The following is a 26011-nucleotide window of genomic DNA, read 5'->3' as shown; positions in this document are numbered from 1 at the left end:
ACAGTTTTCCAGAGCTGTTTCTTCTGAAAGACCAGTCCCATAGGACACCGCTTTGTCCTGTCTTTTCAGGCTCTCTATTTTTTAAAAATGAGATTTTTTTTTCTCTTTAAAAAAAATTGAGATGTAAGTGACATAAACATTATATTAGTTTCAGGTGTACAGCACAGTGATTTGATATGTGTATATGTTGTGCAGTAGTCATGACAATAAATCCTTTTTTTTGGCCATGTCACACGGCATGTGGGATCTTAGTTCCCCTACCAGGGATTGAACCCGCACCCCTTGCATTGGAAGCGCGGAGTCTTAACCACTGGACCGCCAGGGAGGTTCCGCGACAGTAAATCTAATTAACATCCATCACCACACATAGTTTTTTCTTTTTCTTGTGATGTGTCGACTGAAAAAAAATCGCACAACCTAAAAGCTGAGAATTATGTTTTATTCGGACACCTTACTGAGGACTGTAGCCCAGGAGACAGCCCCTCAGATAGCTCTGAGGGGCTGTTCTGAAGAGGTAAGGGAGGTGCCGTGATATATAGGAGTTTTTGCTTTAAAAAAAAAATAGTCGCAGATCAAAAGATTACTACTAATCATAAAAAACAGACATCTCAAGTTAATGACTTTAGTGCTTTTCTATGTATGGGAAGATGCAGGAGCCTGGACTCGTTGAAGTTACTCCTTTGATTTACATGCTGATTATCTAGGGCCAGCATCCTTTTTTTCTCCATCCTCAGTGCTCCTCAGGGCTCACCACTGGGGTCGGCTGCTGACTTGATGGCGGGCACCACTCTTTGTTTACTGAAATGGCAGCCACAAGTATTTTTGTCCACAAATAACAGTTGGGGTCGGGGATGGAGGTGGCGAGGCTGGGTATCAGGATCATGAAGCACCTGTTACAATTAGGGTTCTCTCCCTCCAAACCCCAGTCAGTTCTCAAAACCACTGAGCAGTAGCAGTTTCCTCGAAGAGAAATAACATCGCTGCACAGCGCCCTGTATACCACACGGTTTGTCTGGACTCTGCCAGGCTGAGAATTTTCAATCTCCAGGGGGTTTAGGGTGTGTTTAGGGGAAGTTTTTTCTTTGCTGTAATATGTCACCTTTTATTTTGAAATAATCTAAAACTTACAGAAGAGTTTCAAATATAGTACAAGGAACTCCCACATACCCTTTGCCCAGATTTGCCTTTGTTAATTGTTTATGATTTGCCTCATTTGCTTATCTCTCTTTTTCCATATGAAGATGTTTTATATATATATATATTTTTTTTTTTTTCTGAACTCTTCAGGACTAAGTTGGAGATGTTATGCCCTTTTCCCCGTAAATACTTCAGATCATATTTTCTAAAAGGATGTGTTCTTACTTAAGCACAGTACAGGAAGACCTCCTATTAACTGGGCTTCACTTTTGTGCTTCACAGATCCTGCATTTTTTTACAAATTGAAGGTTTGTGGCAAATTTGCATCACACAAATCTATCAGCACCATTTTCCCAGCAGCATTTGTTCACTCTGTGTCACATTTTGGTAATTCGTGCAATATTTCAAACATTATTATTATATTTGGTATCGTGATCTGCGATCAGTGTACTTTGATTACTAATGCAAAGAGATTGACTCACTAAAGGCTCAGATGAGGGTTAGCATTTTTTAACAATAAACTACCTTCTAATTAAGGTATGTACTTTTTTTAGACATAATGCCATTGCATTATATATATTGTCTATGTGTGTGTGTATATATATGTGTATATGTAATAAACTTAATAGACTACAGTATAGTATAACCATAACTTTTTTTTTTTTGCGGTATGCGGGCCTCTAACTGTGTGGCCCCTCCCGCTGCGGAGCACTGGCTCCGGACGTGCAGGCCCAGCGGCCATGGCTCACGGGCCCAGCCGCTCCGTGGCATGTGGGATCCTCCCGGACCAGGGCACGAACCCGTGTCCCCTGCATCGGCAGGCGGACTCTCCACCACTGCGCCACCAGGGAAACCCCCAAAGCATAACTTTTATATGCACTGTGAAACCAAAAAATTTGTATGCCTTGCTTTTTTGCAGTGGTCTGGAGCCGAACCCTCAATATCTCTGAGGTATGCCTGTATAGTATGAAAATCACGAAGTTCAACATTGGTACAATACTGTTGTCTAATCCACAGTCAATATTTGAAATTTCATTTGCCACAATAATGTCCTTTTTCCCCCCTAAATATTTATTTATTTATTTATTTGGTTGCATCAGGTCTTAGTTGCAACAGGTGGGCTCCTTAGTTGCGGCTCACCAGCTCCTTAGTTGTGGCATGCATGTGGGATCTAGTTCCCAGACCAGGGATCGAACACAGGCCCCCTGCATTGGGAGCACGGAGTCTTAACCACTGCACCACCAGGAAAGTCCCCACAGTAATGTCCTTTATGGCCTTTCTGGTTTCTGGTCCAGGATCTATTGAAGGTTATGCATTGCATTTAATTGTCCTGTCTCCCTAATCTCCTTTTACCTAGAATGATTCCTCAGCCCTCGTGTTTCTGGACCTTGACATTTTTGAAGAGTATGGGCCAGTTATTTTGAAGATTGATGTTAATTTGGCTTTGTCTGGTGTTTCCTCCTGGTTTAGATTTAGGTTATACATTTTGGGCAGGAGTACCACAGAAGTGATGTTGTATTCTTCTCCCTGCATCCTGTCAGAAGGCACGTGATGCCAGTTTGTCCTAGAATGGGTGATATGGGAGGAGTTTCTTGGGTCAGCTGGCTCCTCTCATGAGTGTGCCCCACAAAGACAGTGCAATAAGAGGAAAAGCTTTTTGGTCCACCAGGACTCTGTAAGATGTGGCCTCAGGTCATGTAAACTCTTTTCCGTCCTCTGGATGATGAGCAAATGCCATATCTAGCATGGTCACTTAGGCTTCACAGACCACTATTTAATTCATAAATAATACTAGGGGCTTCCCTGGTGGCGCAGTGGTTGGGAGTCCGCCTGCCGATGCAGGGGACGCGGGTTCATGCCCCGGTCCGGGAAGATTCCACATGCCGCGGAGCGCCTGGGCCCGTGAGCCATGGCCGTTGAGCCTGTGCGTCCGGAGCCTGTGCTCTGCAACGGGAGAAGCCACAGCAGTGAGAGGCCCGCGTACTGCAAAAAAAAAACAATAATAATACTATATTGGTGTAGAAACAGACTCCCAGACTTAGAGAACGAACTTATGGTTACCAGAGGGGCAGGGTAGTGGGAGGGATAGATTAGGAGTTTGGGATTGACATGTACACACTGCTGTATTTAAAATGGATAAGCAATCAGGACCTACTCTATAGCACAGGGAACTCAATATTATGTAACAACCTAAATGGGAAAAGAATTTGAAAAAGAATAGATACATGTATATGTATAACTGACTCACTTTGCTGTACACCTGAAACTAATACAACGTTGTTAATCAAATATACTCCAATATAAAATTTTTTAAAATGCTATACTGGTGTAGCTGTATATAGAGAGATAGAGCTTTGAAATGAAACTGTGACACTTCCATCTGTTGATTCTACTCTTGCCTCTTCCCACACACTTAATTCAGAAGTCTACATATAGGGACTTCCCTGGTGGACCAGCAGTTAAGACTCTGCACTTCCAATGCAGGGGGCGTGGGTTTGATCCCTGGTTGGGGAACTAAGATCCCACATACCGCATGGTGTGGCAAAAAAAAAAAAAAAAAAGTATACATATAAATAATTGACTTAAGTTGGGGTAGAAGACTGTGGCTGAGAAAATAATAAAGTCAGGGAGAAAGACGCATACTGCAGGCCTCGTGTGGTTGCTAGAGGTGCCTACAGGTTTGATTCTGAGACTTGGGGGGCTCGTGCTCGGAGGACGAGATATGTTCAGTTACAGGAGTCAAAGCATCCATCAGGGAAAGGCTTGCCTGGTGTGGAGGAGAAGCAAAGCTTTTCCAGGTATAGAGGCCGAAGGGGGAGTTCTCCTGCTAATTCCCCATACATGATCCAGACACTGCGATCTAGCAGTCCTCAAAAAGTCTCCCAACTGTGAATACCCGGAGTTCTAGAGAGAGGTTTTCTCTACCCTTCCTTGACCCTAGGTGGTGGCATCATCTCAGAGAACCAGCCAGGAACGGCTGCAGACCACAAGGCTACCCCGCGTACCCAGCTGGACTCGGGCATACAATTTAGAAAATCCAGAGTTGTAGCTTTTTGTTGGTGGTGTGTGTTTTGTTTTGTTTCCGTTTTTAAGAACAGGGCCCCCTTGGCACTTCCTGACAAATGAAATTTAGAGGCGTCGGTTTTTGTTTCTGTTTGGCTTGGGACCAGAATCGCCTTTTGAAAGTGTTTAAAGAGCAGAGCTGTTTTGGTTTCTACCTCTCCTTACCTCCACCGCAGAGCTTATTCTTTTCTTGCCCAAAGATGACTCTGAACGACCTCACAGGGCTGAGAGACAACAGCTCAGAGACACAGATCCCTAACTTCTCCATCTGTTGATTTCTTCAGAATTTTTTATTTCACCATAGTGTATGAAATACTCTGAGAGTTTCTCACGTAGTAGCCCGAAGGAGATTTCTATCACTTTGGAACAGAGGCTAACTGTAGTGCTCACCACAGCCATGATGCCCCATAGGCCCTGGTCCCTGCCTCTCCCCCTGTGCCCCTCAGCCACATGGGCCACCCTGTTTTGCTCAAGTACTCCAAGCCTACAGGTCAGGCCCCTTCCCACCTCAGGACTTTTGCACTTGTTCTCCCTCAGCCTAGTATGCCCCCTACCCCGATTTCTGCACTTCATCCAGATGTTTTTAGATCACACATTACCTCCTCAGGCACAGAAGGAATGCCTGTCTCAAATAGTTCTGCATTTGTTTGTTCAAAGCCCTTATCGTTAGAATTATACTATATATTTGCTGTTGTGTCTCCCCACTAGACTATAATCTCCTGAAGGGCCAGGGCCTATGGGGCATCATGGCTGTGGTGAGCCATATTCATCAGTATCTCTAGCACCTAGAAACAGGGCCTTGCACCTGCACGGGGCTCAGCAGATATTTGGTGAGTGAATATTTAAATGAAACTTGGAACACCGGAAAGAAAAAAATCATCCATAGGCTTACCGTCCGAGCACCACCACTATTAGTATTTTGATACATTTTCATTTCAAAGGCAATTAGCCTTTTGGGGTCACTAGAAATCCTATAAGATCTAGGGGTACATGCATATAAGCACAAAGTCCCAAAACTTGACAAATAATTTTAGCAGATTTCTTAATCCTGCTACCCCTGGTTAAATTCTTGTTTTGTTTTGGGTTTTTTTTCCTGAGTACTCATGGCTGGATGCAAAACACCCACATCACCTTACTGTATTATTTCTGCTAATTTGATTGCTGAAGAATGGCTCTTTCATTTGCATTTCTATGATTCCTTGTGAAGCTGAAAATCTTTCCATGTTTGATTAGTAAATACATGTTCTCTTTCATAAATCGTTCAAATCCTTTGACTTACCTCTTGGAGCGTCTGTTGTATGAGCTCTTTTAATAATAAAGATGTTTACTAAAATGGCACGTAATAAAAAGAAAACAGATTAAGAACTGCAGCCCACACTGGCAACTTCTCCTCGCTTCTTGTGGAACGCAGCTGCGGATTCATTTTCTGTTATTAACCCTGGGTTGCCACACTTTGCACCTGGAGTAGTTTTAAAATCATTCAGGAAAGCTAACCAATAAAAAGCTACGATAAACTCTCTCCTGACTAATGAAGATAAACGCATGAATCAGAGTTTCCATTTCCCGCTGGGATAATAGGATACCTATTGTCTGAAGATAATAAAACAAGAAAAGTTTTGGTTTTGCTGCTGTTGCCAGGCCATGGAATTAAATTCAGAGACACAAAGGTAACTTTGTGAAGCAGCACAGTGAAGCACCCAGTTTCCTTTTTTCCGAGTTCTTATTTGCCTAAATTCACTGCCTTCACAGGTGTGCTTCCTTCCTGGCCACTTTTGATAAATCTTGAGACATCCAGAAATCACATGGAATCTGAGTAGCACATTCTGGTGCTGCTTTAGGTAGAAGAAATATGGTTTCTGTACAGCAGAAGGACCCAGATAAATGAACATGCTAGAAAGATGTGATTTCTTTTTATTTCTAGCTTGTCCTGGATCTGTCAAAACCATGAAAACCGATGTTGTAATCCTTTAAATGCCAATAAAATATACATTGTAGATGATGCATTTGCTAGGAAAACATAGAAACCTAGGTTACAGGCATTTCCATCTTTATACCTAAGAGAGCAGAGTTGCCTGAGTACTCGCACCCTGGTTTGTTGACTAGATTACTGTTTGGACGGGCAGACAGGAGAGCAAGTAGGAAAATCGTGTGCTGGTGCTAAAAATTCAGGGTTTCTTGTGAAGTAAATGCAGCTTGGGTTACAAGTCTAAAACCAGACCAGCTGGGGGCATCTGGAAAACCTAAGGTCCACCTGTTCAGTTTTGGTGGCACTGGAAGTGATTTTAAGGTTTGAAGCCGAGAAAGTTTGGCTGAATGCACAGGGATCCCAGAACTCTATGCCTTATCAACTGAGCCAGCTGAGAAATTTCCTTATAGCTATTCTCACCCAGAATTGGAGTAAAGGGCTCAGTGTGAAGTTGGGATGGTGCAGCTTCTTGGTTTAATGCTTTACAGATTTTTGGAACCAAATGCACCCTGAAGTGAAAGGCTGCCTTTTTTTTTTTTTTTTTTTTTTTTTGCTGACCTTGTTGGACGGCTAATACTGTTTCTGGGAAATAAGAGAAACAAGCGACTCATTGTTAGCAGGAGCTGAGAGAGGCGCAAGAAGGGCGAGAGACGTGTCTGCAGCCCTTTCCCCCCCCTTCATCGTATCGTGACTGAGTCCAGGCTGGACTGAGGCTGGGTTTTTCTTTTCTACCTCCGTAGACATGTGTTTTCCATCAGACAGGGCTGCGTGACACCTGACATTGGCCAGTTCACATGAGTTAAGCCATGTACGGCCCATAAACAGAAAGGAAAAGACCCGCAGCTGCACCCAGACACTCTTGCTGCTGAAATATTTTTGAAGCTTGGTGTGGCTGGGTCTGCATATATGTCAGATACGATTTACACCTGTTTCGGCTTCTGTCTGTTGCATATCATTACTTCCGCAAAGCCGCTGTGGCCAGAAGGGCTAGTATTGCCTGATGGCGGCACCTCTTCTCCTTGAAACCTTCCTGAATTATGAAATGGAACTCTTCAAAGTTATCTGATTTTGTCTTTTTTTTTTTTTTCTAAGGCCTGAAGAAGAAAGCCCTATACCATTCTCTGTAAAACCAGATCGCACAGGGTGCCATTGTAACATGTGATCCGTGTTGATTTCATCATTTTATAAGTAAATAAGTTCATTAAATTAGTCTGCATTAGACCTTTTCATGAAACAGGGAAAAGGAAACTCCTCAATCCTTGTCACCAAATTTCACTCAGTAAATATTTTTTGATTGCAGGACAGGGCAGTGATTGGTGGTCAATGCAGCCGATGCCAGCCATGCATTCCAGCACATTCCCTGGGCTTCCTAGGTTTGTCACAGTCTATGCCTGTGATTTGCGCTGAGTCACTTAACCTTCCAAGTTTCTTCATTTCAAAAATGAGTGAATTGGCTTAAGTCAGTGGTTTTAAATTGTGTCCCAAGGCCCCATGCCAGGGTTTCAGGGGCATGTGAGCAGAAGCTAAGCTTGGTTAGTATTCAGTCTCCAAGAGCTGTGTCTGTTCAACATATTTTAAAACTTTGTTTAATATTTTGACACAAGAGTTGGGAAACGCCTGTAGGGAAAGCACAGTGAAAGCCAGACCAAGAAAATTTAGAGAAGAGAGTCAAAGGGGCTGCCATTTAAGCGCTCACTGGCACCAGCACAGGCCCCAGGCGTGTTGTGAATGAGCCCCTGCACATGTCGGGTGTCTCTGCCTCATGCCATATATCAGGCTCTGGAGAAAGATCCTGCTGCTAAAAAGAAGAATTGAGAACCTTGGTCGAAATGGACTAAGCCCCTTCCAGCCTGAACTTCTATGGTGATGCTTCAAAGTAGTGTAAATACACGGCCCCAGCTGTGATGAGTGTGGTGGGGTTTGTAAACCACTAATGATAAAACAGAGCAAAATGCAATGGGTCCTGAACAGGGAACTATGTTCTGGAAGTAAAGAGAAAGCAGCAACAAAAGTCTAGTATCCATTAAATATTCACTTATAAGATTAGGGGAGTAGTGATTAAAACGCATCCTCGAGAGAAAGAGTTGTGTCTGTGTGTGTGGTGGGGAGGGATTTCCAGTTTATTCTGAGTTTTCTTCTTTATTATGTTTCTTTTAAATTAGAAAAAAGTCTATGCTGATCATCTTCTTACAAATGAACTGATATCTTACACCAATTTCTGACCCATAAACCCTGAAGCTTAGTTCAGGGAGAATGTATTTAGTGCCTACTGTATGCATCGGCAAGTCAGGTTTGAAATGCACTAAATTATTTGTGTTCTATGTTTATAAGGAACATCCGTATCATTGGGGTTGGTTCCAAGGGGCAGGGGGAGACTTGGCTCCTTCCTAGGTCTTATTTATAAAGAGCACAAATCCAGCCCCCAGGAAAGTGAGAGTTCAAATCACAGGAAGAAAACGCTTCAGTGTTTCTTAAAAGAGCTTCTGTTCTGTGTGTATAGCCCAGCCCAGAATCCAACAGAAAAGATTTCCTGACTTTCAGCCTTAACCAAGTACATGTTTACAAGTGATGCAATGCAATGTCATAAATAGTGCTTGATTTCCTTAAAAAGTTACAGAGTAAGTGCAGGAGTCATATTCCCTCTCCAATTACCAAGTTGTATGGGTACAAAAGGACAGGACAGCTAGTTGTAACCCATGGAGGACACACTGAGAGCTAATCTGGGCAGCCTGACTGTCATTCTAAATATCAAATGGTTATTTCATACGGGCGCTGGTTCTCTTTGTAAGGAAACATGTTAGCGTGGAAATAGGAAACTTGGGTTCTACTGCCATGAGTTAGCTCTGGGGACACGGACATTCACAGGCTTAGGGTGACCAAGCATCCCATTTGCCTGGGACTCCCCTGGATTTAGCCCTGAAAGTCCTGTGTCCCAGGAAACCCATTAGTCAAACTTAAGACAACTGGTCACTCACCGTGACAGACCCGTTTCAGCATTTGTAGAGCAGGGACAGAGAATGGAGTGGTCGTCAAGCTTCCCGTTGTTAACAGTCCATGATGCAGGAGAGCTTGTGTTGCCCTCTCATGGGTGTTTAGGTTTCTGGAATGTGTTTCTGATGCAATGTATATAAACGTATTAGCCCAAACGTCAAACTGAATTAAACACCTGTTCCAAACGGGAGGAGGAAGTTTCCCACGTCCCACATCAAGTGTATTTTACCCACGGTGTGTACAGTATTCGAATGTTGCATATCCATCTGCTTTGAGGAAACTGCAACCAGGTTTTCACAAAAAGTCAGCCTCTTCAAAGCTCTTCCCACGCTCAAGGGATGATGTTAGAAGGGTTCTTTGGAATGCTTGATGATTTATCATAGAAGCTTGTAAAAAAAAGAAAGAAAGAAAGAAACCCCAAAACTAAACTAAAAGGTTACTTTGAATATGTGGAACTGAAGTTCATTTAGCAAGATTCTGTTTACCACCCGCGAAAACCGGAGTACAAATTAAACCATCTTTGAGATTTTCCTGTTAAATCAACATTTGCTGATGGAGAGTTTCAGCAGATATTCTGGCAGTCTCTTATAACCCCCGCTTTCCCTGCATTTTGTTTCGTTTTGTTTTTCTGTTACTTTGTATCTTGAACAACAGTGGATAACTAGCAAAAGGTATTCCTCTCTGCCCTCCCCAGATTCACATGTGCGTCAGGGAGAAGGATTTGAAGGGAATAAAGTAATTTCTGTGTCTTTCTAGGGCTTAGGTGTGGCTTCTAGCCATTGGCAAGCTGGTTGTCCTTTCCATAATCTGCTCAGAGCCAGCCCCATGCAGGCCCGTGACAGGTTTTGTAGTTGAGCCTAATCTTGTGGTTTTGTTTTCTTCATTTGGCATTTTGTGTGTGTGTGTGTGTGTGTGTGTGTGTGTGTGTGTGTGTAACCATAGCCTATTTTAAAAACAAGGGAAGCAAGCCCAGGACACAGAAAAGCAAGCCACTGAACCTCTCCGAGGCCAGAAAGACATTTGTCAAACATTCCAGGAGGCCCGCTGGACAACCTGATTCCCTGGCCTCCCTCCTCGTCTGCAGCTCCTGGCTTGGGGAAGCTGCCCAAACACTTTGTCTATGAGCTGTCGCTCTCTGTTCCTGCTGCTGCAAAAGGCAAAAGTTCAGGAGTGAAGCCTTCACCTTTTCCACGTCTGCTTCTTATACAACAAATGATGTGTAGGCTTAGAACTGAGTCCAGGGACCTTCCTGGCCTCAAGCCTACTTGTGGGGCTTTGTAGACGTGACCAAGTGTGTTTGCTGGAGCAGGTCAGAGGGTGCATCAGCGTCCTGGGCAGCATTGAACAGAGAGTCTGGGTAGTCACCCCCTCTGCACACCCCATTCCCATGTTGACCGTTTACTTCACCAAGGATACAATCATTAAATCAAAAGAGTGTTCATATCTCAGATGCTGTGGAGTTTTGCTTTTCTTGGTGTTTTCTTTTATATTGAATAATAGCAGTGAAATGTTTCTGGTTACATATCTGTAGAGCTTGGTTATGTTCAATTGCGAAACACAGAAGAGAAAGCCAATTATCAAAGAAGAAAGAAAAAAAAAGAGAGAAAGGAAAAGGAGATGAAAAGAATGAAAAAGATACATGTGGGTTTCAATTTAAATTCTGACTCTCTTGGAAGGAAAAAAAAAAAGTCTCTGCTTTAGTTTTTTTTTTTTTTTCTGCTTTAGTTTTGATACATTCCTGCTTCAATGGAGAAATCTTCTGTTTGGGTTATTCCTTTCTGTGGGGACTGGCAAAAGTCTAGAACTTGACTAGGTCTTTAGCCTTTTTGAGGCATTTAGTGGCAGTCTGCCCTTAACTGGTTTGGCCTCAGATACTGCATTTGAGATACTCTGCTGCTTTTCTTTCTTTCTTTTTTTTTTTTTAAACTGAACTATTCTCTCCCTAAAATGTTATGGAATATTATCCCAAGGAGTATTTTGTTCATTGCAAGTCTAGATGTTTTCCTTCCTGTGCTCTCCTGAGGACCTCCTCTCTGTTTGTCTCTGTCTTGGGCCTCTGTTGCCTCTTTGTCTTTGAGTAGCTAGAACCTCAACCATCGGTGAAGTTCATGAGATTCAACCTAATAAAAGATTCAAAAACAGTCTGAAATGAAACGAATAGAGGGAACAGAGTGACAGGTGGAATCATGGGCACCTGAGTTGAGTCAGGGAGGACACCTGGCTTCTAGGCCCTGGACCATTTTATGATTTTGACCAAATTCACTGTTTCTCTGGGTATTGTTTCCTCACCTTCACAAGAAGTTGCACCAGGCAGGCTCTTAGTTTTGAGGATCTTGACTATATTTTAAGCCTTATTTGTTTTTTTTCAAATAATTTGGGGGTTACCTCCTTTCAGTCCACCAAGAAAATATTTTGCATATTTGATGCATACATGACCATGCTTTTTTATTTATTTATTTATTTTTTGCGGTACGTGGGCCTCTCACTGTTGTGGCCTCTCCCGTTGCGGAGCACAGGCTCCGGACGCGCAGGCTCAGCGGCCATGGCTCACGGGCCCAGCCGCTCCGCGGCATATGGGATCTTCCCGGACCGGGGCACGAACCCGTGTCCCCTGCATCGGCAGGCGGACTCTCAACCACTGCACCACCAGGGAAGCCACGACCGTGCTTTTGTTTCCTGTTTTTCACTTTCACATTTTTATGCTTTACATAAATAATAAATGCACACAGAAAAACTTCAAACAGTGCAGAAGAGGAAAAGGAAGATCTCCTCCCATCCTTGACACCCCGTTTCCTCTCCAGAGGCACCCACTGTTGTGTATTTTCCTAGAGAGATTTGCTGTATATGTATTGATATGATATGAATGCCCGCTGCCTCCATTTTTCTAGTTACAAATAGTGGCATGCTCTTACATGCATTTCTTTTCCTTGGATTTTTTTTTCTTCCCTCTTCTAAACATTGTTTCTTAGAGATTGTTCCATAGAAGGACCTACAGAGCTTCTTTATTCTTCAGAATAGCCACATAGAATTCCTCTGAATGAATGGATCATGATCTCTTATTGGTGGACACTGTTTTTGGTCTTTTGCTGTTATGGACAATACTATAGTGAATATTCTCATATAGACTTCTCCGTTGGTGGGTGTGCTTTATTTTGAAAACAAAGCCACTGGCTAAGTTCTACTCTTTTCCAGTCACTACAGTTAATAGCTGGAGATGTTTAGTCTGAGTGTAGTCTGAATGATCAAATCTAAATTAAATGGAAGAAAGCAGCATGTCCACCATGCCTCCCCAATGGATGGTCGCCGTAAGGGCTGGTGTTTCAAAGGCTCGCAAGGGTGTGGTTTTGGAAGAGATCTTCTCCAAGTCTTAGACTCCCCCAGATAAGGATGCAGACATCAATAAAACCTGCCAAGCAGTATCTGGACAGTGTGTGGAGTGGAGTAACAGAATCCTGTGTGAGTAGACTGACAATGCTGTCTTCCTAAGTTATGGCAGATGGGTCTGATTTGTCATGTCAGTAAGTACCAGACTTGAGCCAGTTTTAATATTTTTCAAAGAACCTAAGTTATAAAAATTAACATAACCTCTGAACTGCTAACAAAAAAATTTAACATTTTTAAGCTTTTTTCCTAACCTGGGGATTTCTGATATTGGAAATATTCAATTTACACTTTTCTCTTATAGACACAATTCGGTTTTTTTTTTTTTTTTTTGTCTATAGTAGTTACATCAGAAAAATAGGAGCATACTTTTTCAGAAGGTTCAAAAACGACTGTGCCTGGAGATAATCACTATTCTTCCATCTAAGCGTCCTTCTCCTGGCCTGAAGGAGGTCTCATGAATTAAACCCTTCTGGATATCTGGACTTTGTCTTACTTGAATTGGTATTTAAGAGAACTTTTCCCTGATGACACAGTGTGTGCCCCATCCCTGACCCTCCCACCCAGGCCTTCAAATAGAGATTGTGATTATGCTCCAACAAGCTGTAGAATTGGCGTACTTATTTCAGTTATTTTGGCATTGATCACAGCTGTGCTTTTTTTCTGTTCTCAAACTGAGAACATAAGGAATGCCCAGCTGGTTTCAGTCATTCATCCCATCGTTTACTGAGTTTCCCTGTGTGCCAGGGACGGTGCCAAGAAATGAGAGTTCTTGGCGGTGGGCTTGATTCGGGAAGTGAAGCCCAAACTGTTTGGGCAGAATACTCCAGTATCTTACCTTGCCTCGAGTGACTTCCCTGGGATTGAGCAGAGTTGTACATCTGTCCAAACCTTCCTTGAGCCCTTCCTAATTGTAACCTGAGCAACCTTTGTCCCAGGGCCCTGTTTTGAGTGCGTTGAAGGTCTAATGTTTAAGTGGTGCTTCCTTGCGATCAACTGAAGGGAAACCGTGTGTAGAGGGGTTGCCTCAGTTTCAGTGATCGTTCCTGGTCTTCAGTTTCAGGTGTGGCAGAGGGCAGCCAAGGACAGTTGAAAGGGCAGGTGGACGGAGTGTTGGGGGTTCAACTGTGGCCCTGGTTCCACCTGTTTCTAAGCAGAGCACACCCCTCACCTCCCTGGGTTTCACAAAATAAAAAGCTGGACTAGATGCTTTCCAGGAGTCCTTACAAAGCCTAACATTCTAGCGCTCCACAGCCAAGCATAAAAACCCACCTCATTTCTTCACACGTTCCTTGTGAGTTCCTGTGAAGGCAGGAGCTGTTTATTCAGCTACAAACCCAGTGCCCAGCACACAGTGGGAATGTGATAAAGACTTGAGTGAGTTATAAGTAAATTTCAAAAAAAAAAAAAAATTTTTACCCCACCTCTACTCCCATCCAGAGGAAGTTCCTGTCATGGAATTAATTCTTCCTTAAGGAAACCAGGTCTTCTACAGAAAATCTTCAGTGTTAGTATTTTCTTTTCTTTTTTAAAATTTTACTGGCGTATAGTTGTGTTGTGTTGGTTTCAGGTGTACAGCATAGTGATTCAGTTATACATATATTCATTCTTTTTCAGATTCCTTTCCCATATAGGTTATTACAGAATATTGAGTAGAGTTCCCTGTGTTACACAGTAGGTCCTTGTTGATTCTCTATTTTATATATAATAGTGTGTGTATGTTAATCCCAAACTCCTAATTTATGCCTCCCCGCTACGTTTCCCCTTTCGTAACCATAAGTTTGTTTTCTAAGTCTGTGAGTCTGTTGCTGTTTTGTAACTAAGTTCATTTATATCATTTTTTAAAATTAGATTCCACATGAGTGATATTATATGATATTTGTCTTTGTCTGACTTACTTCACTTAGTATGATCATCTCTAGGTCCATCCATGTTGCTGCAAATGGCATTATTTCATTCTTTTTTATGGCTGAGTAATAGTCCATTGTATATATGTACCACATCTTCTTTATCTGTTCCTCTGTCCACGGACATTTAGGTTGCTTCCCTGTCTTGGCTATTGTAAATAGTGCTGCAGTGAACATAGGTGTGCACGTATCTTTTCAAGTTATGGTTTTGTCCATATATATGGCCAGGAGTGGGATTGCTGGCTGATATGGTAGTTCTATTTTTAGTTTTTTAAGGAACCTCCGTACTGTTCTGCATAGTGGTTATACCAATTTACATTCCTACAAACAGTGTAGGAGGGTTTCCTGGTACTTTCTTTTCAATGTGTGTGTGTGTGTGTGTGTGTGTGTTTTCTACACATTCACTTAATACATAGTTGATTAGGCTAATTTAAAATTCATCTAAGAAAGTTTAGTTATAAAATATGTTCCCTTGTAATATCCATAACAAACTGATGATCTGAAATATTTTACTTTGAACTTTAAGTAAAGTATGCCAATAATTTTATCTTTTAAAGGTAATATACCAAATATAGCAAAAATTGAGCGTTTTTTTTTCCTCAGAAATGAAGTAAGTATATAAAATTACACATTGTTGCCTTTGGCCCTGACCTAGGAGCAAATAGACTGAAAAGCATGGTTTTCTTTATTGCAGGATATTACCCAGGCAGAAGTTAAGCAGATTTGACTGGTAAACTATTTGGAGGAAAGCTAGCACTTTTTAAGATGCATTTTTTGGTGGGGGTGGGGGGTGTGGGGAGACACCAATTATAGAATTTATTAAAGGATTACATTTTTTTTTCTAAAGTGAAGTACTGCATGCCAAAATTTTAAATGTCGGTAAATGCAGACAAATAGAAAATCCGTAAAAAGTTTCAAACACTTCTTGTGGCTTTATCCAATCACAAACGCTGTTAGCATTTTTATATCACTTCTTTCTCACAATAATTCTCACTCAATTATTCTCTAATTATTCACTAATAATTTCTCACTAAATAATTTCTTTGGGGCACCCTCTTTTAACAAAGCGTGAATGGCGTCCTGCTTTTGTGTAGCTCCCTGATCTAGGTATTGTGTTTTACATGTCACTCGTCAATTCACTCATCCATCCTAAGTATTATTTTCTACCCACCACCTATCAATGATCACATGCTCTCCTTAGCCCTGCCATAAGCATGCAGTTTATCTGAGACTGTGCATACACACCCCCAGATGTCCTGGTGAAATTAGCTTTTATGCTGTGTCAACTTGTGTGGAATTTACTTACGACCACTCTGTTCTCTGAAAGGTTTAAAATGTATTCTAGAACACAGGCAAGGTGTGAAATCAGGTTTTTAACAGGGCACAAAAGCCACGACTAGGCGAGTCAGGAGAAGGGCCAGTATCTGAGCCTCCATGAATTAAATTAAGGTAATAATTACTTCACCAGTAATGATTAACAGGAAAGTGCTTTGCAAGGAATCTCAGGAATCTATAGTGTAAAGCGCAAAGCATTCCGATGATCTCTTTTTGATAAGGTGCTGTGGTCCCTGGTCATTAACCCGCCTGTTCTTCCCTCCTGCAGTGATGAATCACCAGCACCAGCAGCAAATGGCACCCAGTTCCCTGAGCCAGCAGAGTCACCCTCCTCAGAACCCACCAGCAGGGCTCATGAGTATGCCCAACGCGCTGACCACGCAGCAGCAGCAGCAGCAGAAACTTCGGCTTCAGAGGATCCAGATGGAGAGAGAGAGAATTAGGATGCGTCAAGAGGAGCTCATGCGGCAGGTATGGCCTTCGGTGGGACCTGGTGGAGGCTTCGTGGCCTTTGGTGGCAAGGCTAGTGGGTAGGTATCTACTTGCCATCGCATTAAAAGCCCAAAGCGCTGCTTCAAACTTCCAACATCTATTTGCACTGTCTTGAGAGCCAAACGTATGTGAGTACAAAGACTAGCTGTATCAGCATGGCTGCCTGTGGCTTTCACTGCTAATCACTAGAAGGAGAGAAAGAATACGTTCCAGTTATTTATTACTGTGTAATACATTATCGCAAAACTCAGTGGCTTGAAACAATAGCCATTGTATTATATCACGCCATTTCGTGGTCAGGAATTGGGGCAGGGCTCATCTGGACTGTTCTCGTGCTGTACGTGATTTTGACTGAGGTCACTTAACGGTGGTCGACCGGTGGGTAGCCTGGCCTGGAGGGTCCAAGGTGGGTTTACTCAAGTGTGTGGCACCATGGAAAGGGCTGCTGGAAGACTGAGCATAGCTAGGACTAAAAGCTGGAGTATTTGCCCACGGCATCTCTAGCTTGGCAATCTCAGAGCAGTGGGACGTATTACATAGCAGCTTGGGTCTCCCCAAGAGAATGTTCTAAGAGACGGGAATTGAAAGCTGCCGGGGTCTTGGGCCTGGCTCTGGAAACTGCCACAGAGTCAGTTCTTCCATATTCTCTTGGACAGAGCAGTCACAGCACACCCCTCAACCCCCAATTAGGGCAGATAGCAGAGGGGATGTTCCACGGAAGAGATGACAGAGAATCTGCAACCGTCTTTGATCCATCGTGGAGCATGAGAAAAAGAAAGGAAAATGTTTTGCATACAGACTCTGATAGAGTGCTCTGCAAAACCCCCTGGGCTTTGATCAGGGACCTTAGTGCCATTTCCTCATTCAGTCAGTCAGTCAACAGAGTGTGTGTCCTCTGTGAGTCAGGCTCAGGGCCTCACTTCACAAAATAAAGAAAAGAAAATCCATGAAGGAGCCCACTGTTTTCTCCCTGCTTCAGTGGCTTGGTCTGTGCAAAAGCAGAATTCTCTTCTGTGTTGCTAAACTAATGTAGCCCATGCGTTCAGGTCTCATAAATTTTGCTGGCTGCATTTTGGGGAGGAAGGCTTCAGTTTATTGTTTTAATTCTTCAGACTTTGCCTTATGACTCACATGAAGCAAGATACATGGGTAGCTTCCTTTCCATGTGGACGGAAATGAGTAGTTTTAACTGTTCCAGAAAGCTTTCTTCCAGGGGGCTGGGGGTATTAGGGTAAACACGATTTTTTCTTTTAGTTATATCTGATACTTTCAAAAATATACATTGCCTGCCATAGGTAAATAATGTATTTCTCATCAAATAAATTCTAAAATATAAAGTATCTACACTGTGTGAAGTTTAAAAAACATGATGAATTAAAAGAATTCCTTATACATAGCCTTTGAAAATGTGGGAAATGAATATAAATTGTGCTTTGTTGTTCTGTTGAACTATCCTCTAAATTTGAGGAATACAACTTTGTAATATAACCATCGTTGTGCTTTTTTTACCCTGAGGATTTATGTCTGAACTTTCACGGTTATTTCAGGGTAGCATTTGTTTATACTGTTTTTAGATATACAGTATCATGTTTCGTAGCAGGAAATGATTGTATTATGGTTTTCTGTCTTTGGATAACAATTCTATTTGGAATAATTTATCTATTTTATAATATAGAGTAATATAAATAGTATTATAGTAGCATTTATAAGTTTAAATGTTTTTTTTTTCCCCCGCAAAGAATGACTTGTGTCTCAGTTTCTGCCTCGTTCTGTGTTTCTCTTTCCCCTACCCCACCTCCTCCTTTCCCACAGAAAGTATTTCTGAAAAGGGGTGGAGAAAAGTGCCCCAAATTGTTTCCTTTATTCCAACCATAGGTGCCTTTGAACCAGAATGTTAGTATTGATGGTTCATATTACAGAAATACCAACCGAGTTCCTTAAATGCTGATCCCTAGAGGCTGTGGAACTGCATGACAGCGTCGACTCCACTGTACAGGACCTCGGGGAGGAACGCTGTCCAGATTTGCTCCCAGAGTCTCCTGTAGTTCAGCTTTGAACGTGTGAGCTTGTATGTGTGTGTGTGTGTGGTTAGAGGAGGAAAAGAAGATGGAATGGATTGTTCTGATGTCTTTTTATCTTTATTATGGATACAGGAAAAAAAGTCTAAAGAGACTTTTTAAAGTCGTGGCAGACGTGTTCCCCATCCAGAAGCAGCCTGATACTCAGGGTCAAAGATATTATTTAAGGCCATACAGTAAATGGTGTTGGAGTGTTTGATGACAGTGGCATTTGCCAAGATGTCTGATTGTTCAGGTGTGGATTAGTGTATTATGTGTATCACCTTTGTGGGTTTTTTTTTTTTACCGCTTTCTTTTGGTGCTTTGCACTTAAGCCAGGGTGCTTTGCACTTAAGCCAACGTGCTTTGCACGTTCAGCCAGTTGAACGGCAGGGAAATGGATTGGAAGTAAAAGTGATATTTGGCTCACCTGTTTAGCCGCCTTCCAGCACCTGGTAGGAAGGTAGAGGGACGGAGGCAGTGGTGGTCCTGATGAGCTCTGAAGATTGTCTGTGCCATTTGTTCTTTCTGTCCCACTCCCTGTTCTACGTAGTCAACAACTTCCTGAATATCCTTTGCTTTCTCGGCACTTTGTAATTCCCCTGGCCTTCCTCTAGTTTGCAGGAGGGCCCTAGCTGTCCAGCCTGTCTTCTTGAAGTTCCTGCCCAGCAGGCAGGCCCTGACCTTCCTATCAGGGGAGAATTTCTGGGAGAGAGGCCCCTTCCTAGGCTCCATCTTTATGATAGGAAAGGAGGTTGGTAAATTTTAATAAATAGAATGAATTTGTTCCTAATTCTTGGGAAGTCATCAGTACTCTGTGTATATATATATAGATATATATATAGATATATATATATATATTTTTTGCGGTACGCGGGCCTCTCACTGTTGTGGCCTCTCCCATTGCGGAGCACAGGCTCCGGACGCGCAGGCTCAGCGGCCATGGCTCACGGGCCCAGACGCTCGGCGGTATGTGGGATCTTCCCGGACCGGGGCACGAACCCGTGTCCCCTGCATCGGCGGGCAGACTCTCAACCACTGCGCCACCAGGGAAGCCCATTACTCTGTATATTTTTATCATTGTTAAATATATGATAAATGTGAAAGGTCCTTATGAGTTATATGCCATGTAAATATTATTTTATTTTTCCTTTTTCTTCTTCTTCTTCATCTCCTTCTCCCTCTTGTTCTTTTTTCTGTTTCTGTGCCATTGTTCCTCTAGGCATGTAGTCTGATATTGTGCTGTGGAGAAAACAATTCCTCGGTTCTCGTTCCACAGTCTGACGTACACCTCACAATGCCGAGGGCTCAGATGTTAACTTGTCACTGAAATCATGCCAGAGATATTAACAAATGAAGTTGAGGAAAGTCTGATTACAGATCTGAAGTGAACCTCCATTATTTCAGGATGGAAAATTATTTTTTTTCATTCCTTCTTTTATCTCTTCATTTGTTTATTCACCCAACATTTATGTTGTGGGAAATACTAAAAAGATAAGTGGGACATGGCTGCCTTCAGATAACTTACATTTTAGCAAAGGAGACAAAATGATGAACTCTAATCCAGATTGGTGGCCAGAAGGATAAATTCAAACCATTCCTTACTTCGTGGGGTCCCAGTGCGGCCATCTTTCACTTTCATAGCTGGAGCAGGGACCAGATGCACCAGAGCCCAGAGTTCTGTGAAAATGAGCATAAGGTGCTTCTTTCTTTCTTTTCCTCGTTCCCACAGGCCAACAGAACTCGGATCAAAGGGCCGGTGAGGTTTGGTATCTCCCCTGATTAGGAATCTTTTGAAGTAGGAGAGTTTTGTTAAAAATGATCCCTACAATTTAGCATTGGCTGCTGTAGCAACAGAGTTGAACTGCTTGTATCTGATAATTGATGAATTATCTCAGAATGTGGCAGGTGCTCCAAGGGCTGGGGTGCCACAAGCCCAAGGGGATCCCAGCCAGGTCTGCAGTACGTGGCCTTATTAGGAAAGTGGAACTTTCTCTGCTTTCAGCGTCTGTCACAGACATTATGGAGAGTGAATTCTTATAAAAGCCATTCTCCGTTGTCCGTGATAAACAGTTTTATTTTTGCTAAGTTTCCCAAAACGCCATGAAGCAGTTTCAGGCTCATCTAAGAAACGGCAACCCTAGAAAAGAAAGCAATTCTCAGTTGAAGATGTACTTCCTGCTACCTTCATATTAAAAAAAAAAGTTAGAATTCAGTTTATGAAGTTTTTTTAAGTAAAAAAATAGTTTTTAACTTTTTAAAATATAATTTAGTAGCTTTTTTGTTTGTTTTCTCTGAGATGAGAGAAAGCATTTTACTAACTGAAAGAATCCAGACTCAAAAGACTTCATAATGGGACTTCCCTGGTGGTCCATTGGTTACACTCTGCACTTCCACTGCAGGGGGCACCGGTTCGATCCCTGGTCTGGGGACTAAGATCCCGCATGCCTCGCGGTGCAGCCAAAAAGAAAAAGGAAAAAGAAAAAAGACTTCACAATGTATGATTCCATTCATATGACATTCTGGAAAGGGCAAAACTATAGGGACAGAGAACAGATGAGTGGTTGCTACAGTTAAGGATCGGGGAGGGGCTGCCTCCACAGGAGAGGCACTAGGGGGTTTGGGGGGGGATGGCACAGTTCTGTGTCTTGCTTGCAGTGGCTGTTTCACAACTGTATTTGTCAAAACTTAGAACTGTACAGTTTCACAGAGTGAATTCGACTCTAAATAAAGATAATAATAAAGTAAAAGTGTCGCACAGAAAAGACAGAACACATTCATTGTAGTAAATGTTTAAAATAATCAAAACCAGGAAAGAATGTATGCATCACTTATACTCTTACCTAAAGAGAGCAGCTATGAAGATGTTGGTGATTTCTCTCCAGTCTTCATATGTATCCATGTGTATTTTGATTTTTAAAACAAAATTGGTAGTAGAGAATACTACTGTTTGTTATCTCTTTTTCTTAATATATTGGGAAGTCATTTATTTATTCTGTATCAGCCATGGAAGTTGTGCTGTGAGTTTGGACGTATCTGTTCTAAGCTGCCTGGAATCCTTTCTCCAACGTTTCTGGACATAAATTTTTAAAATACTGTGAGCCACACGTGCCCACAAGACTATAGATTATTCTGCTGTTACAGCTTAAAAACCAACACAATATTTGCTCAGTATCATAAAGGGCATGTTTACAACTTTACCGGAGGAAATGGAAAATTTGAGTAACTCGTAAGAAATTGAGAAACAGGCTTCGCAGTCCCTATTTACCCCTCTGAAAGAACAATTCCTTGACATAAAAACAGACCCTTGGCTTTATCTGAGGAGAGTATTTCGTTGTATTATTCATTTAAATATGAAGCTGGGGGACCTTCTGCCTCAAAGATGATTTTAACCTCGAGGGCTTCCCGTCAGCCCCCAGGGCCTGGAAGAGTCTTAAGTGAAGAAGCCTTGCTCCCTCTGTGTTGTTGGGAAATGGTTATTATTCCCAGGCAGACTCAGCACTGCTTTTACCCCCATCCTTCCCTTAATTGAGGCTCAGTGGACAGGAGAAAGCAGCTTGTCAAACAAAAATGCTGACTAAGCCCGGCCTCTGGTTGCCAGGGCAACAGGGACAAGGGGAGAGGGCTTGGGCAGGAGGCCTCAGAATTCTTTTGGCAGGTCTCACAGATTTTTGTTGGGCTTGACAACCACTACCGGGTCTGGCCGGCCAGCTGGCCGGCCTCTGGCAGCCATTCCTGACCGAGGGCCCGGGGGAGGGACACACCCGGCTGTGAGCAGCGCTGGTCCAGGGAAGGTTCTGAGGCCTGTTTTTTGTCATGTGAAGAATAGCTATTTAGAGACGTTAAAAAGTGTCATATCATAGCCTAAGTAGTGGCTGCTTCATAGAGTCTTGCCTTCAGCACCTGGGGCTATAATTTCCTTTTAGAAAAGCATTTCAGAGAATTAGGTTTCAGGATTGACTGCAACATCAGAGGTCATGTTGTCCACCCAGGGTGTGGATCCCTGTAGAGTAACCTGGCTGTCTACGTTCATTCATTCATTTGTTCAGCATGCTCTAGGCACTAAATGCACAGCAGTGGATGAATAGGCTTGGTCCCTACCCTCAAAGGGCTTCCATTATAACTGCTGTCGGTGTTCTATTTGCCTACAAGTCCCAGAAATAATCGATTTTCTGAACAATACCAATTCTTTTAAAAGGGACCTGGGGCTTTAAATAAATAAATAAAAGGGACCCTTTTGAAAGATATTATAAATCAAACATATTTAAATTTTTTATTTATTTATTTATTTAAAAATATTTTTTATACAGTTTAAAAAAAATTTGTATTGAAATACAGTTGATTTACAATGTTGTGTTAGTTTCAGGTACACAGCAAAGTGTTCAGTTATACATATATATATATTCTTTTTTAGATTCTTTTCTATTATAGGTTATTACAATTTTAAAATTCATTTTTAAAGGTTTTTTTCATTTACAGTTATTACAGAACATTGGCTATATTCCCCATGTTGTACGATCCGTCCTTGAGCCTGTCTTATTCCCAATAGTTTGTACCTCCCATCCCTCATCTGTGTATTACCCCCAACCTCTGTACTGGTAACCATTACCTTGCTCTCTATACCTGTGAGTCTGCCTCTCTTTTGCTATATTCACTATTTGTTGCATTTTATTTTGATTCCACATATAAGTTATATTGTACATTATCTGTCTTTCTCTGTCTTATTTCACTTAGCATAACACCCTCCAAGTCCATCCATGCTGCTGCAAGTGGCAAAATTTTGTTCTTTTTTATGGCTGAGTAGTACAAACACATTTTTTAAAATGGAGGCTCACCAGGTTTGCACAAATGCAAAGCAGCTTCATATTTCGGATCTTGATAAGATCAGAGGTACGAAGAAATATTCCACCTCGAAATCCATTCAGCTATTTTTCTTAAGTAAAGAGGAGACTATCTAAATTATATACTGTTTTCCTTAATTCGATTCTAAAGGATAACAGAGATTATGGAGCAACACAAGATTGCTATATACATCCTGAATTAAAAGAGCATGAAACAGGCCATGGATAATAATTATGGACTCAACAAATGTCTTCCCAGAAGTGTCAGAGTTTCGACAGTCTGAGTCTGGCAGCTGAGCTTGTGTGATGAGGTATTTCCAAAAGGGAGGCTCCAGGAAATGTGACAGTGAATTTCTAGAATCCCTTAGCACAGAGTTAAAAAGAAATTTACACTGGGCGTGGTTTTTTTTTCCTTATAAAGAAGGTAAATAATTCAGTATTCTGCCTCTGAAGTCCGGGGAAGTTTCGGCAGAGAGAGCAACTTCTCTGCACCAGAATAACTGTTTTAATGTTAGGATTTCAAAATATTGTCTTTTTTTTTTTGTCTTTCATTTGTTTCTACTCACCCCACCCTTTCTAATTAAAACAGTACAATCTTCCATTTTTGTAGTATCCCTGGCCACACACACCTAAATCAAGCAGGCACCCTCAGAAGAGGTTATTGTCTTTCCTTTCAAGTACATTCCAGGGAGGGCCAGGGCTGGCGGGCGGGAGGCGCTCCCTTAGCCTGGGATGGACAGGGCTGCAGGATGCTTTCAACTGCTGTTGACTTTCTCACCTCCTCTCTTGATTTATTCCACAGGCAGGCTTCAGGCCAGTGGGGAGCTGGAAGGAAAGGAGGTTTGAAGTTTGCTTCCAGGAACACCTTCCTCTTACAGATGGGCCTTTGTCTTTCACACCCCTCCAGCTATTTGACACACCACCCCCTCCCCCAGCCAGTAGGAGAGGGTGCTTGTAAACCCGCATGTAATTATTCGTTTTAGGGAGCTAGGTGGAAGACCACAAACTCTGAAAGAGATTCTCAAGCCTTTATTTTGCAACAGTCTTTCCACCCCCAGCTTGGATGTAGAGAAAAAATAAAGTTGTGGTGGAGCAGGGTAGGGGTGAGGTTACCAGGGGCAGCTTTCCAGATCTTTCTGAAATTGGCCTTTAAAATCTGAACTTATAACTTTGCTGGATGTGCTTGTGAATTCCCAGGACACTAGCTCCACCCTTATACGTTGAAAAGGATCAGAGACTATGTCCAGTTCCATCTCTTTTCCAATTCAGAGAGGGAAACTGTGTTCAGGACAGTGAAACAGGCCACTTCATTAAATCCTCTAAACTGCCCGAAGGAGGGGGGGTTGGTATTTCTGTTTTATAGCTAGGAAAACAAGCTCGGAGAAATGAAATAACATGCCCAAGTCCCATAGCCAGTAGGTGAAAGGGCTGAAAATTTGAGGTCTGCCGACCTCAATCTTTGGCTTTCCTCTCTTTGCCACTGTCTGTGTAGTGGCTATGACAACAGACTCTGGGGCCAGATCCTGGGAAAGTTGCTTAGTCTCTCTGTGCCTCAGTGCCCTCATCCATAAAATGGAGACAGTTGGGTTGTCAGGAGGATGAAATGAGATATAGTATGTTAAAGCACTTAGGACAATGTAGTAAGTGATACGCAAGTATCAGCTAACATCTCCACCTCCTAAAACATTTAACACCATGAGTAAGTAGCTCATTCTAGTAACTGCCTCACTGTGCCAGGTTCTTGATAAATATGCTTTTTAATCTTTGTAACAGCCCAGCAAGATAAATCTTATGTCTTTTTTTATTTTTATTTTTCTTCAGATGAACAAACTGAAAGGTTAAAAATGTACTCCAAAATGTTATAGCTAGGGAGTAGCTCAGCTGGGATTTGAGCTTTCATCATTCTGAATCCAAGGACACTTTTTCTCCTGTGCCAAGCCCTGGTCATATCCAGTAGCATTTAACCCTCAACAACTGCTTGAAAATTCCAGTGGCCAGTAGCCCAGAGAATTGAGAAGCAGCCAGTTCTATCACTGAACGAACTACTAACTACAAAGCCCTCCATCAGATCTGCCTCCAGTCCGGGGTAGAAGGAATCTTCCTTCTTCCATGTGGCAATCAATAATAGTTTGAGAGGCGTGGTGTGCCACAAGTCTCTCTTAAACAGTCCCCTTGCTTCTTCGTAGGACATGACACTCTGACCGCTTCCTATCCTGATTTTTCTCCTCTGGTCACTCTTTGTAAAGATCGTGACAAAGTGTAGAACAGCCTTGCACGTGGAGTTTGGTGGGTCTAGAGAAGGAGTGCAGACGACTTGAGTTGGAAAGAAGGTTTGGAGCATGTAGATATCGGGGAGATGGACCCCACAAGGCTTGGCCCTTCTGCATCATTTTCTGTTGGAGTCTGTCTCCCCCTCTAGAATCCTTGAAGAGGCAGGACACTGTCTGTATTTTTCACTGCTGTATCCCTGTTGCCGAGAACAGTACCAGGCACCTGGTAGTCTCCATAGTATTATTTTTTTTAACATTTTAATTAAATTTATTTATTTATTTTTGGCTGTTTTGGGTCTTCGTTTCTGTGCGAGGGCTTCCTCTAGTTGTGGCAAGCGGGGGCCACTCTTCATCGCGGTGCGCGGCCCTCTCTCACTGTCGCGGCCTCTCTTGTTGCAGAGCACAGGCTCCAGACGCGCAGGCTCAGTAGTTGTGGCTCACGGGCCTAGCTGCTCCGTGGCATGTGGGATCTTCCCAGACCAGGGCTCGAACCCGTGTCCCCTGCATTAGCAGGCAGATTCTCAACAACTGCGCCACCAGGGAAGCCCTCTCCATAGTATTTTTAAAAAAT

The 26011-nt window shown here is 42.5% G+C and overlaps 1 protein-coding gene across 1 annotated transcript in view; it reads left to right on the top strand.

Annotated features, from left to right (window-relative positions):
* The window catches only part of WWTR1 (WW domain containing transcription regulator 1), a 131641-nt gene that overhangs the window by 90690 nt on the left and 14940 nt on the right, over positions 1-26011 (top strand). The window contains exon 4 of the mRNA XM_024769138.1: positions 16049-16251. Coding sequence (XP_024624906.1) covers positions 16049-16251 — 203 coding nt within the window. The remainder of the gene's footprint in view (positions 1-16048; positions 16252-26011) is intronic.

The sequence above is a fragment of the Neophocaena asiaeorientalis genome, unplaced genomic scaffold (assembly GCF_003031525.2).
Source record: "Neophocaena asiaeorientalis asiaeorientalis breed wild unplaced genomic scaffold, Neophocaena_asiaeorientalis_V1.1 scaffold118, whole genome shotgun sequence".
In the NCBI taxonomy this organism is placed as follows: domain Eukaryota; kingdom Metazoa; phylum Chordata; class Mammalia; order Artiodactyla; family Phocoenidae; genus Neophocaena; species Neophocaena asiaeorientalis.
Note: the sequence above shows the minus strand (reverse complement) of the source record. Positions and strands in the feature narration are given on the sequence as shown.